The sequence below is a fragment of the Enhydra lutris genome, unplaced genomic scaffold (genome assembly GCF_002288905.1).
Source record: "Enhydra lutris kenyoni isolate GAN:26980312 unplaced genomic scaffold, ASM228890v2 scaffoldscaffold10, whole genome shotgun sequence".
NCBI lineage: Eukaryota > Metazoa > Chordata > Mammalia > Carnivora > Mustelidae > Enhydra > Enhydra lutris.
In genome coordinates, this window is record NW_019154094.1 from 10,626,394 (window position 1) to 10,644,159 (window position 17,766).

General features: G+C 58.0%; 1 protein-coding gene across 2 annotated transcripts; it reads left to right on the plus strand.

The window, feature by feature from the left end:
* Nucleotides 1–475: 475 nt before the first annotated feature.
* Nucleotides 476–14,158, plus strand: LOC111143892 (inter-alpha-trypsin inhibitor heavy chain 3). 2 transcript variants are annotated; one of them, XM_022497938.1, is made up of 22 exons: nt 476–573; nt 1,188–1,208; nt 2,551–2,717; nt 2,811–2,915; nt 3,191–3,353; nt 3,771–3,884; nt 4,627–4,752; nt 5,043–5,159; nt 5,391–5,559; nt 6,140–6,265; nt 6,510–6,691; nt 8,139–8,324; nt 8,489–8,628; nt 9,331–9,485; nt 10,175–10,192; nt 11,233–11,256; nt 11,538–11,573; nt 11,722–11,835; nt 12,227–12,431; nt 13,115–13,287; nt 13,496–13,607; nt 13,909–14,158. In XM_022497938.1, exons 1-22 carry the CDS (start codon nt 478–480, stop codon nt 14,036–14,038), a joined length of 2,679 nt encoding a protein of 892 aa, XP_022353646.1. In that variant the 5' UTR covers nt 476–477; the 3' UTR covers nt 14,039–14,158. The 2 variants fall into 2 exon arrangements, with proteins under 2 accessions (XP_022353646.1, XP_022353647.1); XM_022497939.1 differs by lacking the exons at nt 10,175–10,192; nt 11,233–11,256 and adding an exon at nt 9,967–9,975.
* Nucleotides 14,159–17,766: the final 3,608 nt, after the last annotated feature.

Genomic DNA, 17,766 nt, shown 5'->3' on the forward strand with positions numbered 1-17,766 from the left:
GTCCTGTCCCTCGAGCGCAAGAACCCGAGGAGTGTAATGAGCAAGGGGTGTGGCCACGGAGGTCAGAGCCTCGGGGCCATGGGCCTGGAGAAGGCTGGGGGCTTCTTTCCAGGAGGCCAGCCCCAAGGCCATGTCAGCGGTGCAGGTAACAGGCAACAGTACTGAGACGCCATTGACTTTCAGTGTGACTCCACGCCCTGTGAGCCCACACCCAGGGAGCCCCGGGCCCACGAGCCAACGCACAGCGGTCTGCTTCCCCCCGGAGCCTCCATGTCCTAACGCTGTTGACTGTTGACAATCCCTGTGGGCCCCCTTGGCACAGGCGGATCCAAGGCCTGTTACTCCACCCACGCCCCAGTTCCCCGGGGAGCCCCCCACCTCCCGCTCTTCCCGCCTGACACTGCAGGTCACTGACCCCACTCGGAAAACACCAGGCTCACCATATAAAGAGCGCAGGCTGGGCCTGCGTGCTCAGTGATGGCTTCTGCGTGGAGGCCCTGCCTCATCTTGGCCCTGCTCTCTGGCCTGGTGGTGGCCTCTGGCTTCCCAAGAATCCCCTCCCGGCCCCTGGGGGTAAGTCTGTCCCATCTTTGCCATCTGAGCCTGTCACATGGGCAGAAGCAACAGGATGGACCGTCTTCTATGTGGGGAGAGGAGGAGGCAGGAGGCTAGGCAGTGAGCTGTAGGGGACAAGGCTGGGTATTGGGCTCTTAAATCTCCCTTGGCCTCCGTTTCCCCACCTATCAAATGGGCAAGCAGCAGAAAGGGCTCACCTCACTGAGGGGCTGTGCGGGTCCACACCTGAGACAAGCACAGAGGACTCCAGGAAGGGCTGAGCTGAGCCTCGTGGAGATGCAGTGGTGGTGGTGGGGTCCTCAGAGAGGAGGCCTCAGGGCCTCAAAATCCAGAGAAAGGCAGGGTGAGTCAGAGTATGTGGGGTAGGGAGATAGCTGGTTTGGTTCTCCCAGCCCTGTTCCCCTGGAAAACCTGGAGACCTGCCCTACCTGGGCCTCGGTTTCCCCATTCTACTCAGAAGTGGCTCTGGGAGGGTCCTATGTCCAGAGGCCCCTCAAGAGGTATGTGTGTGGGAGATGATTGCTGAACCCTGGCCTCAACGCAGAGCCTGCTCCCAGGTCATAGTGGCCTTGGCCTTGGACTGATTCCCGTGTTTGTCTTTGTTGTTGCAGAAACGGAGCCTCCCGGAAGGGGTGAGAACTTTCACCAGGCATGGGGTGGGGTGTGGCGGGGCAGAATGGAGCTGGTTGCCCAATAGCAGAAGGGGTGGGCCGTAATAAAAGGTCCCTCCCAGTCGGCAGACAGCTCCCAGCCCCCTGCCCTGGCAGACTCCATGCGACTCAAGACCCCTGGGAAACAGTGCCACAAAAGCATGCTTGCGGATCTCCTGGAAACAGCCCAGGACTGCTCTTCCGCCGGCCCTGCCCCCTGTAAACACTTACCCAGCACTTGATGGTACCAGGCCCTGTATGCAGGGGATACACAGCCTCATGAGGGGACACACAGCCTCATGAAGCATCTTCACATCCTGCTCGAGCCAGATGTCTCCCTAGACTTTCCCTCAGTCCACCAGCCCCACTGGAGGGAAGGTGTTGAGACACGAAGGCCCTCCCCACACAGTCCCCTTGGCATGGGAAATTAGTGCCCGTCTGGGGACAGAATCAAGCAATTACCAAAGGAGAGGAGGAGGGCTGGGGTGCATGTGAACGCGATTTCTTTCCAAGTGGAGGTGGGCAGGAAGAGCTGGTGCAGGTGCGCCAGGGCCAGAGACACGGGGTGGCTGGAGCACAGATGATCAGAGAGACGGGACCTGCCTGGAGGACCTCGGAGCCATGGGGATGACTGTCTTGAGGGTGATGGGGAGCATAAGAGGGTTTAAGTGGGAGACAGGGTCAGGCTTGGATTTTTATAAGACCTCCCTGGCTACAGCTAGCTGCATGTACACAGATCCAGAATTAAGGAGGCAGAGCAAGTGCCCTCCCTCTCCCTGTCCCCCTTCCCCCTCCTCCCCCTCTCCCTCCTCTCTTTAAGTGGGAGATGGACAGGGACAGGGTCAGACTTGACTCTCCCTCCCCTACTCCTCCTCCCCCTCCCCCTTGCCCTATTCTTCCCCCTTCCCCTCCTCTTCTTCTTGGCACCAACACGCAATACCATCCTGAAGTTCCTTCTCATGGTGCAAAACCCTTCCCTGAGTGGCTTCTTGGTGCTGAGCTCCAAGGCAGACTGAGTTAAGGAGCCTGTGGGGCCACGGAACAAGGAGAGACAAAGGCTGAATCAGACAAGGCCCCTGCCGGCCAAGGAGCCCCTGGTCTCCGAGGGGGAGAGAGGTGTTAGAAAGGACAGGACATTCCAGAACCAAGGTGGCCGATTGAATGCAAAGATGCAGGAGGCCGCCCGGGTTTCAGTCACAGTGCCTGGGAAACTGGAGGAACTACTTACCAGACAGGGGCTCTGGGTTCTGCAGGAGGAGCCTGGGAGGACCAGCCAGGCTGAAGGCCTGGTTTCCCAGAGGCTGATCACTGTCCCCTCCTGCAGGTCGTCAATGGCATCGAGGTCTACAGCACCAAGATCAGCTGCAAGGTGACCTCCCGATTTGCTCACAATGTTGTTACCACCAGAGCGGTCAACCGTGCAGACACGGCCAAGGAGGTGTCCTTTGACGTGGAGCTGCCCAAGACAGCCTTCATCACCAACTTCACCTTGTGGGTGTCGCCATGGCCGCTGGCTCCAGGCTGGGGGTTGGGGGGGGTGGGGAGTCTGGCTCAGCCTGAACCCCCAACTCTCCCTCCTTGTAGGACCATCGACGGTGTTACCTACCCCGGGAATGTCAAGGAGAAGGAAGTCGCCAAGAAGCAGTATGAAAAGGCTGTGTCCCAGGGCAAGACAGCCGGCTTGGTCAAGTAAGAGGGTCCCCCCGCACCCTGGCCTTGGAAAGAGTGTGTGGGCTGCAGGGGCTCTCAGAGATGCAGACAACAGCGGCCCAGGTTCTCGGCACTGTTACTCTTTCATGATCATAGCAAAATGTGCCCGTGATGCTTACGACATTATCCTACTTGGAAGTGGGGGCAAACAAGTCTCAGAGAGGGGAGGGTCTCTCCATGGGGCTGGACTTGAGCCAAGGGCCCAGGCAGGCGGGCTGGCGCAGTCTGTAGGGTGGTTTTTACACCCCATGCAGGGCCTCCGGGAGGAAGCTGGAGAAATTCACAGTCTCCGTCAACGTGGCAGCGGGCAGCAAGGTCACCTTCGAGCTAACCTATGAGGAGCTGCTGAAGAGGCACAAGGGCAAATATGAGATGTTCCTTAAGGTCCAGCCCAAGCAGCTGGTCAAGCACTTTGAGGTAATCAATCACCCTGCAGACCGTGCTGAAAGGACAGGGTGAACGTGCAGGTGTGCGGGGAGGGGGGTGGGCTGCAGGGAAGGGCGCTGGGACAGAGCACTGAGCAGGGTCGAGAACGCAGAGGTCCAGTCCCACCAGGGCTGAGGAGTGTCCGAGCTGAAAGCCAAAGGAGGTGCCTTAGTGCTAGAGTCCAGGGCACTAAATGGCAGCTGGTGCAAGGGACTTGGGGTCACCGAGCTGTCTACAAGCCTTCGAGGTCCTTTTCTTGGTGGGAGACACGAGGCTTAGCCATTAGGAGTTATCGGGAGGCTGTCCCTGCTCCCTCACTGACCCTCTCCATCCCCTTGGCCTTGTCCTGGAGGCTGGCCTCTCTCTGCGCTGTCGCCGAGTGACCCCTCCTACTCTTGTACGTTCCAGATCAAGGCAGACATCTACGAGCCCCAGGGCATCAGCTCGCTGGATGCTGAGGCCTCGTTCATCACCAATGACCTCCTGGGCAGTGCCCTCACCAAGTCCTTCTCAGGGAAAAAGGTGGTGTTCTCAGGCCTGGGGGGAGGGCAGGGGCAGGAACCCTGACACTAAAGGGATAAGCGTGAAGCCCAGGGCTTGGCTGAGAAGGGGAGGGGGGAATACTCACCGCCATCACTTCTCCCTGGCCCCAGGTCGGGGGTGAAGGTGCTGGAGGCCAGCGCTAGTGCTGCTGTGATCTGGGGTCCCAGCTGCCTTGAGGATGGGGGACAGGGGAATCATTCATAAGGCCCAGTCTCATTTTACCTTGGGAAGTAGGTGGTGCAATTTATTGTCTATGTTACAGGTAAGGACACTGAGGCCAGAGGGCGTCATTTAGATCTGCTGACTGCCCTGAGGGGTGACAGATGAAAGGGAATCTCTTGGTGCTGATGGTTGGCTCCAGTTCCCAAGAACCTCAGCCATTCCAGGGGCCTTTTTCATCATGGGCAGTGGATAAATAAATGTCACCTGAATAGCAAACCTTAGTCATTCAGGAATTCCCGGTCAATGCCCGAGGAGCATGTGCTGGGAGGGCTGGTGGTTTCTGCAGGGCAGTGAGTTCGCCCTGGGCCCCCCATCTCTCCCCGAGGTGCTCAGGAAGGCCAAAGCATTTTGGATGGCAGCTGGACTGCCCAGGCACCGCCCCCCTCCCCAGCCGCCACCTTTGGTCTCCTCCTGTGGGGGCTCTGTCTCTCTCCCCAGGGAAGCACAAGGTCCACAGGCCCTGGCCAAGCTGAGCAAGGCCCTCTGTTGCCTCCCCCAGGGCCACGTGTCCTTCAAGCCCAGCATGGATCAGCAGCGTTCGTGCCCAACCTGCACAGACTCCCTGATCAACGGGGATTTTATCATCACCTACGACGTGAACAGGGAGTCCCCAGCCAACGTGCAGGTAGCTGCCTGGCAGCCCCGCTGGGCTGGCTGGTCCTCTGTCCCCCCGAGGCGGTGGGGGCCGGCACAGGAGGGGCCGCAGTGGCATCTCATGCCCAGATCCGCAGTCCTCAGCCCAAGGCCAAGTTTCCTGCACGGCCTGGGGATGACAGACGGTCCAGAGCCTTCGTGCGGCACCCCATGGTGGATATGTGCAAGGACCGTTGTTTTCTGGAGCTGGTAAATGTCTGGGCTCTGTTCGCAAGGGTCGCCAAGGGCACGTGGCCTCCTGTCTCTCTCTCCCCTTCCCAGATAGTCAACGGCTACTTCGTGCACTTCTTTGCACCTCAAGGCCTGCCAGTGGTGCCCAAGAGCGTGGTCTTCGTCATCGACGTCAGCGGCTCCATGCATGGTCGGAAAATGGAGCAGGTGTTTGCTTCACTGCAGGGGTCGGGGGGGGTGCAGAGTTGTCTGTGAGGGAACAGAGCTGATGTTTCCCGTGTTAAGAGGAAGGAGGGGACAGACGGGATTTAAAGAAAGGGCACAGAGCGTGGCAAAGAGCCCAGGCCCCTGCGCCAGCTGGGCTGGGAGGACAGACAGCTGGCTGGCCACCGGCCACTCCCTCCCAGCCTCTTGTCTGCCGCTTTCTCTCCTTCCCAGACCAAGGACGCCCTCCTCAAGATCCTGGAAGATATGAAGCAGGAGGACTACCTGAACTTCATTCTGTTCAGTGGGGATGTGACCACCTGGAAAGACAACTTAGTTCAAGCCACTCCCGAGAACATCGAGGAGGCCAGGACATTTGTGAAGAATATTCACGATCGAGGAAGTAAGATGGGAGGGAAGAGCCGATGCATCCTGCCGCGCCCCTTGGCCTCAGCCATCCACCTCCTTCGTGCCTTGGGGCAGAGTCTCCGCTGGGCTAAGCCCTGCAGAGATTAGCTGGAGCAGGGGTGGGTCTCAGGCTTGATAGTGGGGTGTCTTCTCTGTGGGCTTGGGGAGTCCCCTCTTCCTTTCTCTAACCTGTGATGCTGGCACCCTGCTAGTCCCAGCAAGATGACACCACGGACAGCCTTCATCCTGGGCTGTCTTAGGGAGAATGACAAGTGACGTCACTCCGGCTCCCCTCTCCTCCCAGGGAGCGGGTCTGGGAGTCCATCTGACAGTTTCCCAAACTGCTTTCACACCTACTTTCCGGCAGCCCCATGAGGCTGGTCCTTTCGTCCCCATTGAAAGAGTGAGTCATTCAGCCACCACTCACTGGGTCACTCAGTCAATACCTACTGAACACCGCCATGCATTGGCCAACAGCACCCTGGGGTCCAAGAGCGGGGCCTGCTGTCCCGACCTCCTCCACCCTGGTCCCCCGAGGACACTCTCTCACGGCGCTGTCTGTGTCTGTGTGCCAGTGACCAACATCAACGATGCGCTGCTGCGGGCCATCAGCATGCTGAACAAGGCCTGGGAAGAGCACAGAGTCCCAGAGAGGAGCACCTCCATTGTCATCATGCTGACGGATGGGGACGCCAACGTTGGTGAGGCAGGCGGCTCCGGAGCCTGCGTGTGGCGAGATCTCGGGTGGCTCTCCCAGTGGCCTGGGAGCCCTTCAAAGGCAGTGTCCTGTCTCCCCCTGCTGAGGACTACCCCCTTGCCCAGACACGGGCTCGTGGCTGTGACCCCACCAGCTCTGCGTGGGCAGGAGTCTGATACCTCCAGACAGAGCTGAGCCAGCTCACTGCTGGGCTGTGGCCGGAGTGAGAACACCCCTTTCTCCTGCAGGGGAAAGCAGACCTGAAAAAATCCAAGAGAATGTACGCAACGCCATTGGGGGCAAGTTCCCCTTGTATAACCTGGGCTTTGGCAACAATCTGAATTACAACTTCCTGGAGAGCATGGCTCTGGAGAACCATGGGCTGGCCCGGCGCATTTATGAGGATTCCGATGCCAACCTGCAGTTGCAGGTATGCCTTGTCTTGCACACCTCCAGGGGCGGGGAGCTCATTATCTCTTCAGGCAGCTGTTCCACCGAGTGACACATTTACTTGTTAGAAAGTGTCTCCTCTTGGGCTCACATGGACCTCTAGCTACCTCTTAGCCATCAGTGGTGGTTGATTTTGTCCTCGGGCTACACAGAATAGACTTGCTTCCTCCGTGGGATGGTCAAACGAAATAAGGGGTCGACTATGAATGTCCTATAAATTGAAAAATTCTGTAGTGTAAGCATGCCCTCAGGGCGGCCTGGCGTGCTGTATATTTGCTCGGCTGCTATAACAAGGTACCACAGACTCGGGGGGCTCCCACCACAGAAATGGACTGCGTCGATGTTCTAGAGGCTACAAGTCCGAGATCCAGGTGTGAGCAGGGCTTCTCCCCTCCGGGGGCTGTGAAGGCAGCGTCTGCTCCAGGCGTCTCTCCTTGGCTCATGGATGGCCACCTTCTCCCTGTCCCTCCACATCATCGGCCCTGCGTGGGTGTCTGTCTCTGGATCCGAATTGCTCCCTGTTCAGAAGGATACCAGATATATTGACTGGGACCTGCTCCAAAGGCATTTTTTTAAACTTTTATTTTTTTAAAATATTTTATTTACTTATTTGACAGAGAGAGATCACAAGAAGGCAGAGAGGCAGGCAGAGAGAGAGGAAGGGAAGCAGGCTCCCTGCTGAGCAGAGAGCCTGATGTGGGGCTCGATCCCAGGACCCTGAGATCATGACCTGAGCCGAAGGCAGAGGCCTCAACCCACTGAGCCACCGAGGCGCCCCTCAAAGGTCTCATTTTAACTCGATTACCTCTGTAACCTCCCTAATCCCAAAAAAGGTTACATCTTGAGATCCTGCGGGGAAGGATCTTAACATATGGACTTTGAGGATATGCAATTCATCCCCTGACAGACATACTTCCACTTAAACTGAATTTGCTGTCTACCTGACGTTCAAATTCAATGGCACATCCTGTATTTTCATTTGCTAAGTCTGCTGACCCTATCCTCCCCCGTGTCTACACCTCTGCAGTAGACCAACCCCTCATGCCTTCGCCTCATCTCTCTTGACCCTTGTGCTCACGCCCATGTCACCTTCTCTTCTCAGCTTCTCCTCCTTAGCTTTCTCTTTCTTACTTTCTTTCCAGCAAAAGTTTCTCAAGTACTTTCTATGTGCCAAGAACTCTGTGCTTACCCTCTGTTCTTCCCAGGCTCTTCCTAGTTGCGGGGTGGGGGGGACTGGGGGGGTTAGGGGAGTCTCCCACAAACTGAAGGGCACTGTCAGGGCCACAAGGAAGTGGAGATCAGGACCCGGAACTGGCTCAGCCTGGGGGATCGACACCTGGGGAGGCAGCAGGGGGCACCTGCCCAGCCTGTCCTCTCCATGCCCACCCTTGGACCTGAGATGACCAGGTCCCCCTTCTGGACTCCAGGGTTTCTATGAGGAGGTGGCCAACCCGCTGCTGACAGGCGTGGAGGTAGAGTACCCTGAGAACGCCATCCAGGACCTCACCCAGAATGCTTACCAGCACTTCTACGACGGCTCTGAGATTGTGGTGGCTGGGCGCCTGCTGGACGAGGACATGAACAACTTTAAGGCAGACGTTAAGGGCCATGGGGTGAGCTGGGCCAGGGCCAGAATGTGTGCTGTGGACGGGGGATCGGCACCGAAGGGGCTCTGGCCTCCTGGCTGACGGTCCAGCAGTGGTAGCCCTCGAAATGGGGCCACCTAGTCCAGGCCTCCAGCCCTCAAGCCTCTGGCCTCCTCTCACCCCCACCTCAGGCCACCAATGATCTGACCTTCACAGAGGAGGTGGACATGAAGGAAATGGAAAAGGCTCTGAAGGAGCAGGACTACATTTTTGGGAACTACATCGAGCGGCTCTGGGCCTACCTCACCATTGAGCAGCTGCTGGAGAAGCGGTGATGCCAATAACCCCTCCCATAGCCAGACCCCACCCCCGCGCCCCTGATACTACCCCACGCCCTGCCTGTGCTTGCCCCTGTGCTGGCTGTGCTCTGGGGGAGCCCAAGAGGAAGAAGCCGCAGCCACTCCCCGGGATGTGCCCCTCCACGTGCTGTCCCAGCTGCCTTCCCCTCTTCTCAGCCCAGGCTCACAGGATGGTTTCCCCAGGGCAGAGCCCAGCCTGACATCTGGCCTCAGCACTCTGTAGCCCACAGCCAGTGTGGGCCCACAAGCATGGCGAGGCTGAACACAACTGAAGGCTGGGACCTTGCCCTCAGCCCCCAGAAGGCGGAGCTTGGGCCCATAGGAGAGCGCTGTCAGCCTTCCTTTAGGGGGCATGGGCCTATAAAGTCCCTGGAGCAGAGGCTGGGACGGGCTGAGCACTCAGCACAGGGACACTGTCATGAGTGATTATTGTAATGCCATGTCAAGCCTCTTTAATCTTATAGTGGAGAAACTGAGGCCTGGCCTCAGACACAGCCTGTCCTTCTGTCCCAAGGAGCTGGTGAACCAGTCTTTTCTGAGCACTTGAGGGTTCTACCCTGGGAAAAGGCACTCTCGGGTTGCCTCTGGGGCTCTTGGCCTGGTTCTGGGAGCCAGAGCAGAGGAGGTCAGGCAGGGAACTCTTCTCCGGCTGACACTCCTGTCCCTCCCCACAGCAAGAATGCCCACGGCGAGGAGAAGGAGAACCTCACTGCCCAGGCCCTGGACCTGTCCCTCAAGTACCACTTTGTGACTCCACTGACCTCCATGGTGGTGACCAAGCCCGAGGACAACGAAGACCAGACCGCCATCGCTGACAAGCCTGGAGAAGGTGGGCATGGAGAGTACAGGCCAGAACTCGCAGGCCTTCCAGACCCGGGGCCTTGGGTGCCTAGAAGAGGAACAAGCCAGGCTGGCGAGACCCAGCCTTGCTCCAGAGGGGCAGGTCCAGGGGCGTAGAAGGAAACCTGGCTAAGGTTTGGGGAGGGTTTTGTGGAGGGAGTGAAGCCATCAGCATGGACAGTGCGTGGGGGGTGAACAGAGAGGCCTCTGCATCTCTAAAGGGATATGAGTCAAGGGACACCTTGCCCAGGGGGATTTCAAAGAAAGAGGCTTTGGCTGCAGCATGGAGGTGCTCAGTTAGGCAGGAAGAACTTCCAGCTTGAAAGTTGGGCCCAGAGCCGTGCCTGGGGATTGTGAGAGGAAAAGGCCTTGAGTGCTGGAGGCTTGACAGGCCTGCTCAACCAGGCTCCAAGAGGGGACTCCTAAGCACCCTGTACCTGGGTGTGGGGATGGGGGTTTGGCCGGGGGAGACGCAGAAGGCAAAGATCTGGCCCAGGCCAGGCCCCTGGCCTCCAGGAGCTCCTGGCTCCAGGCGATATGCCCTTGGGGGTGGGGTGTCGTTGTCTGCTGGGAGGCCCACAGCCTGGGGCGGGGCGGACGGGCAGCAAGTCGGCAGCACTGGGGTCGACACCAGGAGTCTGTGGATCCTAACACATTTCTCCCCTTTCTCCCTCACAGGGCCTGTGGACACAGAAGGTGAGCTTCTACCAGCGGCTGGGTGGGTATCCCAGGATGGGGACAAGAGAGAACCAAGGAGGCCTTTCCAAGTGCCGAGGCCAGGGAGGGGCCCTTAGGACACCTGCACCCAGGTCCCAGTGCTGTTGCTACCCAAGAGCCACTGCGGTCTGGGCTCTGCCCTCTCTGAGCCTCAGCAGGTCCTCGTGGGCAGTTTGGAGGTGGCTTTCCCCGACTAGTGAGGGACAATCAGCACGAGCGCTTTCCGTGACCTGCAGAAATGAGCCAATTCTCACGTCAGGCACTGACATTCCATTGATTCCACAGCGATCCTCTTCAGAGTCCTCTCGTGGTTCCCGTTTTATAGCGAGGAAACCGAGGCATGGAGAGCCTAAGTCTATTAGTTAGAGGACTTAGTCAGCAGGTGGCCAAGCTGGGACTTCAGCCCAGGCCCCTCACCGGGATTCACAGCATTCTCTCGTTATCAGATCGCATCCTCGACCCCAGCAAGCCACCCTCCCCCACCAGGCAGGGCCTCCCAGCCCCCACCTGCCAGCTCCACTGCCATTGACAGGCAGAGTCATCTGAGCGGTGCCTCTGGCCTGGCTGCCTGCTCTGCCGTTAGCGTGGGGCTGTCAGAGGCTGTCACTGGTGGGCAGACATGGACACAGGAGTGTGCATTGGCGGGGAGGGGTTCAGTACCAAGCACAACAGACAGCGGTGAGCTTCTGGGGAGAGGGACTTCAGGGGTGTGGGATGGCTTCTGCTGTGTACATTGTTCATGACAGAGAAGCAGACGATCTCGTGGCTTACATTTTAGCCGCGTCACATTCTGCCTCAACCTAGAAATGACAGCCGTATTTCCACCGGTCCTCGAAAGGAGTTCCCTGGGCATGCTCCCATTTCTAAAGCCTACCTTAGGAATCACATCCCAATCCTCCACCTGTCAGGGTTGGGGTTCCCCTGGAGACTTGTGGCCCTAGGACAGGCAGAGGCATGGGGCTAGGGGAGAGGGCACCCTCTGAACCCACTCACAACTGCCCTTTGGTCTCCTTCCTCAGTGGCGCGCTCCATGGCTTACCTGAGTGAGTACAGGCCCGTGGCCACAGCCCCTGCCCCTCCTGAACCCCCCATCCCGCCCAGAGGGCACTGCCCAGAGACTGGCCCTGTGTCATATTCCCTTCTGGAGTCTTTGTGAGTCAGCTCTCTGGAACAGGCAGATGGTTGGGGGCCTGAGGAGATGGGGGTGGTTTGAGAGCCTAGGGAAGCAGGAAGGGGAGGGGCCGAACCAAAACCTGGTTGGGGGTCCTGGCGCCTCCCCCCGGCCTGCATGTTTAGCTCAGCCTCTCTCCCTCTGCATCCACAGCCAGCTACCAGCCTCCTCAGACACCTTACTACTACGGTGAGTGCCCCCTGCTCCTCCTGGGGTGAGACCCGGGCCCTAGGGCCCAGCAACTCCTACCTGTTAGGAGTCTACCCACTGGGGCCAAGATGGGAGGGGAGGTTCCTCCTGGAACGGTGATCCAGTCCTTTCTCTGATGCGCCTTCAGTGGACGGGGACCCCCACTTCATCATCCAAGTCCCACAGAAAGACGACGCCATCTGCTTCAACATCAATGAAGACCCAGGCACGGTGCTGCGTCTCATTCAGGACCCTGTCACAGGTGGGGGCTGGGGCTGTGGCTGTGGCCAGTGCCTCACTCTGCCCATAAGGCATCCTCTTTATGTGTAGCTTACACCGTGAGGGCGCTGTCCAGAGCCACAGGCTCACCAAGGACCCCACTGTGTTGGAGAGATGGTCAGGGTTGAGGGTGCTCGGGGGCAGCCTGTGTCTGGGAGATAGTTTTTCTCTGAACGCCACTCCTGGTCCAGATGGGTCAAGTCTGCAGCGTGGGCCCTCGGCCACCAGCGTAACCCAGGAGTGTCCAGACCAGAGAGGGCTGGCTCTGAAGGCCTGGTCTCACTTTGGGGACCCCATGCTGTTCCCCATCAGCAACGCTGGCTGGAGGACTCAGAAGGTCTCGCTGGTCCCTCACTGCCCCGTCTCTCCGGCAGGCCTCACAGTTAACGGGCAGATCATTGGCGATAAGGGAGGCAACTCTGACCCCAAGACCAGAAAGACTTACTTTGGCAAACTGGGCATTGCCAGTGCTCACATGGACTTCCGGATGGAGGTGACACCAGAGAAGGTCACCCTATGGAATGGAGCTGCACAGAGCACCTTCAGCTGGCTGGACACGGTCGCAATCTCACAGGATGGGTAAGGCCTCCCATCAGGTCTCTGAGGAGCACTTCAGGCCGAGGGCCTGAGGAGCCTTTGAGGGATCCCAGAAGATCTGCAGGGGTCACAGGTGAGACCAGTGGCCTCAGAGCTCAGCCCCTGCCCAGGGAAGGGTGACCGCATGGCCTCAGCCAGGTATGGTAGCTGGCCAGTTCACAGGACAGATCTTGAAGGAAGGGCTGTGCAGATGTAAGCATTAGTTGGACCTACACACTGAATACACACTAATCCCCATTTTCTCCTTCTCTCGCTGAGCTCGTTAACCGGAACCTTCTCAGACTGCTCAGCCTCTCTCCTCAAGTCACCCAGAGCCTAGTGGGCGGGACAGGGCTGTCACTCCCGGGGAAGCTCTGAGAGGGGTGGAACCTACCCCAGGTCACACAGGAAGCCAGTGGCTGAGCTGAGGCTCAATCCCTGGTCTCCAGACTCCCTGGACAGCCCTGTTCCTACTTATGGGGGAAAAAGGATGAAGCATCTCCTAGTACAGTGCAGAGTCAACACACACGAGGCACCTGCTTTCCAGCGCCTCTGAGATAGTTTCCAGAGTCTGTGTGCCCTTAGGTGCCGTGTACGGAAAAGGCCCTCCCGAGACGCCCTGGACGCAGATGCCCAGTGTCATGGCCACCACCGGTCCCACCTGCTGAGCTCCTCTTCTCTCCTAGGCTGTCCGTGACAATCAACAGGAAGAAGAACATGGTGGTCTCCTTCGGAGATGGGGTTACTTTTGTGGTCATCCTGCACCAGGTGTGGAAGAAGCATCCTGTACACCAGGACTTTCTGGGTTTCTACGTGGTGGACAGTCACCGGATGTCGGCACAGACGCATGGACTGCTGGGTATGGAATGTTCGAGCTTCAGATTGTTCAGGACACATGGCAGAGGGGAGACGACCCAGGAAAGATTGTCCCAGTCACTCCAGACCCAGCATCCGACACCCTGTCAGCCTTTGCGTCAACCCCGGAAGGCTGGGGCCATGTTCCCTCTGGTGTTGGCAGGGGCTCACAGTGTGCAGGGGCCGACAGTGTGAATGTTTTTTGTTCCCAGGACAATTCTTCCATCCCTTTGACTTTGAAGTGTCTGACATCCACCCAGGCTCTGACCCCACAAAGCCAGATGCCACCATGGTGGTGAAGAGCCATCGGCTGACGGTCACCAGGTGACGGGACTCCTCTGGAGAGCCCTCTCTGCCCACACCCGTGGGTCTGGTAGGCTCTTGTCTCCTGTGGGGCACCTACCCTTGTTTCTCTCCAGGATCCTGACCCCCCCTAGGCCCCTCCTAATCAGGAAAAGGCCAAACTCAGCTCCCTAGAAGGAGCTAATCATTTGATTTCCTTCTTGTCCAAAGAGTTCTAGAGTCTTAGAATGAGCAAATTCACACCCTTTTCCTGCTTGAAGTCCATGAGCCTAGCAGCTATGTGGTCCACACTGCATCACAGTGTCTCTTTCCTTTTTCCCAGGGGCTCCCAGAAAGACTACAGGAAGGATGTCAGCGTCGGCACCAAGGTCGCCTGCTGGTTTGTCCACAACAACGGGGAAGGGCTGATCGATGGTGTCCACAGTGACTACATCATCCCCGAGTTGTTCTGAGCAGACGTGCCAGCTCCCGTTCCGCTGAGACGGCTGGCCCAGCCTGCCTGGCATTGGGAACCGGCCCAGAGCAGGGCCCGAGGGAAGGCTGTGACAATAAAGCCCAAGGGGACGCTGCCACCAGCCTCTGCATGCCTCTGTGAGTCCCTGCTCCAGAAACAGACCATTAGGCCCCGAGGTGGCTCCAAGGAGGGGCTGGGGGCTAGAAAAGTAACTCTCTGGGCCTCTCCTCTGATGCCGGTGAAAGATGGGGTGGGTTGGGACCGTGCTTTGGGGAGCCAAATGTCTGACGGTTTGGGAAGGAAAAAACCAAGAACTGACTCTGGTGCGAAGGGGCTCTGAGAAGTCGAGAAGGGTTGAGTGCTTCCCAGAGTGCAGGAGGGTAATAAGGAAAGTCGGGGGTCATGGCTCAGTGGCTCCTATCAGGCCCCCCAGGCCACCCCCTCTAGCCAGCCACCCCCACCATCCACCAGCTAGCCCCCATCCACTAGCTATCCACACCCCTCACCCATCCACTAGCCGGCCAGCCCCCCACCATCCATTAGCCACCCTGCATCCACTAGCTACTTACCCCCCCTCATGCATCCACCAGCCAACCCCCACCCACTAGCTAACCATCCAGCCATCCAGCCAGCAGATAAACCCAGCATTCTGATTCTGGGCCAGAATCTGGGGGCACACAGCCCCCAGTAACCCGGTTCCTCTTTGCATGGGTGCCCCACGTTCGCTGGCAGCTAGGCTGGGAATCCCTTCGATCTTCAATCACCACTCATGGTCACCACCCGCTCCACCCCCATAGTAAGTCCTGGGGGTGCCAGGGGTCAGACAGAGAGTCCCAGAGGTGGGGCTCTGAGGGCTCTCAGTCAGGACAACCCCCTCCCACCAGGACAACTGCAACACCCCTTCCTGGGTCTCCCTTCTTCCACAAATTGATTTTGTAGAGCAGAACTGACCGTCAGTCTCTGCCTAAAACCCTCTAAATAATACTTCCCACCGACTGATCTTGGGACAAAGGCCAAAGTCTTACCTATGGTCTCTCTCGCGTCACCAACCCCACACACCAGGTGGTTCCCTCACTTTTGGGGTTCCAGTCACACGGACTGCTTCCAGTTCTGCAAACCTAACCCCTCCTGCCCCGGATCCTTTGGCTTTGCTGTTCTCTCTGCCCGAGGGGCTCTGGGCGCACTGTGCGGAGGGCACCCAGGGTAGGAAGCTGCGGGCAGCTTTGCTTGACAGCAGAGCACGGCCACAACCTCCTGGAAGAGGCGGGGTTAGGTTGGGAACGGCCACAAATGCCAGCGGGGGTGGGGGTGGGATCTGACGATGGGTCACCAGGATGTTCCCCTACCTCCCACTCCAGGGGCTCATCTGCCTGAGCCAGAACAGGGTTCCCCAGGACCTGGGGGCCAGGAGGAGGGTCCTGGGAAGGCCGGTCCAGGAGAATACATATGCGGCCAGGCCCTGCCACCCATTTGGTCTCAGGTGGACTGAGGAACACGTAACTTTAAACCAGTCAGTTTTCACACCTGTAAAATGGGGAGAAAGAGCTTGCCAGAGGGGGGAAGACATCATGATCATGATGTTTCTGATCCTCTTGAGGCGCCTGTCTTTGTCCCATACCCCAGCGAGCCCCCCAGCCCCAGTGAGTTGGGAGAAAGGCAGGAGGAGTTCCCCAGGCACAATTCCGCCCCTTTCCCCCAATACACAGTCTGGGAGGCCCTCCATGCAGGCAAAAATCTGGTGGACTGTGTCCTCTTCCCAGTCCCACATCACCCTGGTTATGCCTGTCCCTGCTTATAGCCTCTGATACCTCCCCCAGCTTTCAGGAGAGAAGCCATACTCCATGGCGAGGTGCACACAGCCAGGGCTGGGCTGGTCCAGCTTCTCCACCTCTCCAGCGTCCACTTCCACCTGACCCCGTGGCACTGCTCTCCTCCACCTTCCCTGAATTCAATGCACAGCGTTCTGGCTCTAGGCCTAGTGTCCTTGCCCTCCATTTCCACTGGGCTAATCTCTCTTTATTCTTCAAAATGCAACCCCAACCATGCCACTTCCAGGAAGCCTTCCCTGATATTCCCCAGGTTGGACAAAATGTCTCCCCGTGGGCTCTTTGGTCTCTGGGCGGCAGCTCTGTCAATAGACGCCGTGTCTCCTGTGGTACCCAATGTACCTGCCGCTCCTGGCCCAGGGGCTGGCCTAAGTGAGGAGCTGGAAAGCACTCAGGGAACAAAACAGCGAAGGGCACGGAGCTCCCTTCAATTGCTCACAGAGAACACTGGGCCAGAAAGTCACCCATGACCCCTCCCCTGGTGTGCCAGTTCCACAGCCCAGCCCAGGCGGAAGGGTCCCAGAGTGGGGAGCTTGGGGTGGGCACGCGTCTCATTGCGGGATGTTAGCACTAGCACCACAGCAAGTCGGGCAGAACCCCTGAGGCTGCTCCCTTCTCTCAGGGCGCTGGCCTGAGCCCCTCTGAGCAGCCTTCACAAGGTGATTCAACCCATGACCCTGGCCCTCCGACCAGGCTGGATGGGGAGGCAGTAGGGCGGCGGAGGGTCCCCTGATGCTGGAGACCCCTCCCACTGGCCTCTCCGCTGACCCTTCTAGCAAGAGTCACTCTGCAAACATTCTGTGAAGCCCTACAGCTGAGAAAAGAACATTTTCCCTGGTGATCTCGTTTGCTTCCTCCCAGAGAGCTGCCGAGCTCATTTCCTGCTTCACCCCGGCTGCCAGGACGCCCGGAGTGCACGCGGGGTTCTGTGGCTCCCTGCCCGGACCTGCCAGCGGGGTGGGATCAGACCTGCCTCTGATCCGACTTTCTCCCCTGCCTGCCTCTCCTCTTTGATCTCAGCCTCCTGGTTTTGTTTTGTTCTCTTGATGCTTTTTATCTGTAAGCCAAAGACGTGTGTCATTTTTGAAGAAGTGGGGAGAGTCATGTCAATGGTTGTTTAAGTATGCTTTGCCTATGCAAGGGTTGGGGCCCTCTCTGGGGTGCCTAACCCCGGGGCACGGATGGCAGAGCAGACCCTGGGCAGCCTGGGATCCGGGAGCACCCCCATGAGACTAGAGGCTCCTGGGGGCAGACCCTGGCTTCCTTCCTGGGGCCGGGGCCTCCCCTCTGTATCATCTCTGCCGGGACCGGCCCCTCAACAGGGCAGTGAGCAGACAGGCCTGAGCCTGAGCACAGGGGTGGAAATCAGACTGTGTCACACAAATCCTGTCACCAAGGGGCCCCAGAGCTTGCTGAGAACCTCGGGGAGTTGGCCTCTAAAGAATTTCTGCCCAGTCTGTGCCCACCTGGGGACATATGTTTCTAACCAGAACTTCTTACACACTTCTTTTTTTTTTTTTCTGGTCAAAACCGGTTTCCACAGATTGAGTGACCATAAGGCTTAGGACTAAACCTTTGTTCCCAGAGTATGTTCTCCTCTCCTAGATCCCCAGCTGGGTGCTGGAGCAGTATTTTATTTTATTTTATTTATACTTATTTAAATTCAACTAGCCAACACAGAGTGCTTCGTTAGTGTTCGATGTGGTGTTTCATAACTCATTAGGTGTGTATAACGCACAGTGCAGGGCAAGATTTTAAATGAGTGGCTGAATCTCTAAATCGTAGCTCCTCTGCTTGTAAAAAGAAGAGACTGCACTGAAAGTTTGCCGTGGGGCTTACTGGTCACAGGCCTTTGAGGGGCTCATGGTAGAAGATTCTAAGATTCTAAGATTCTAATTCA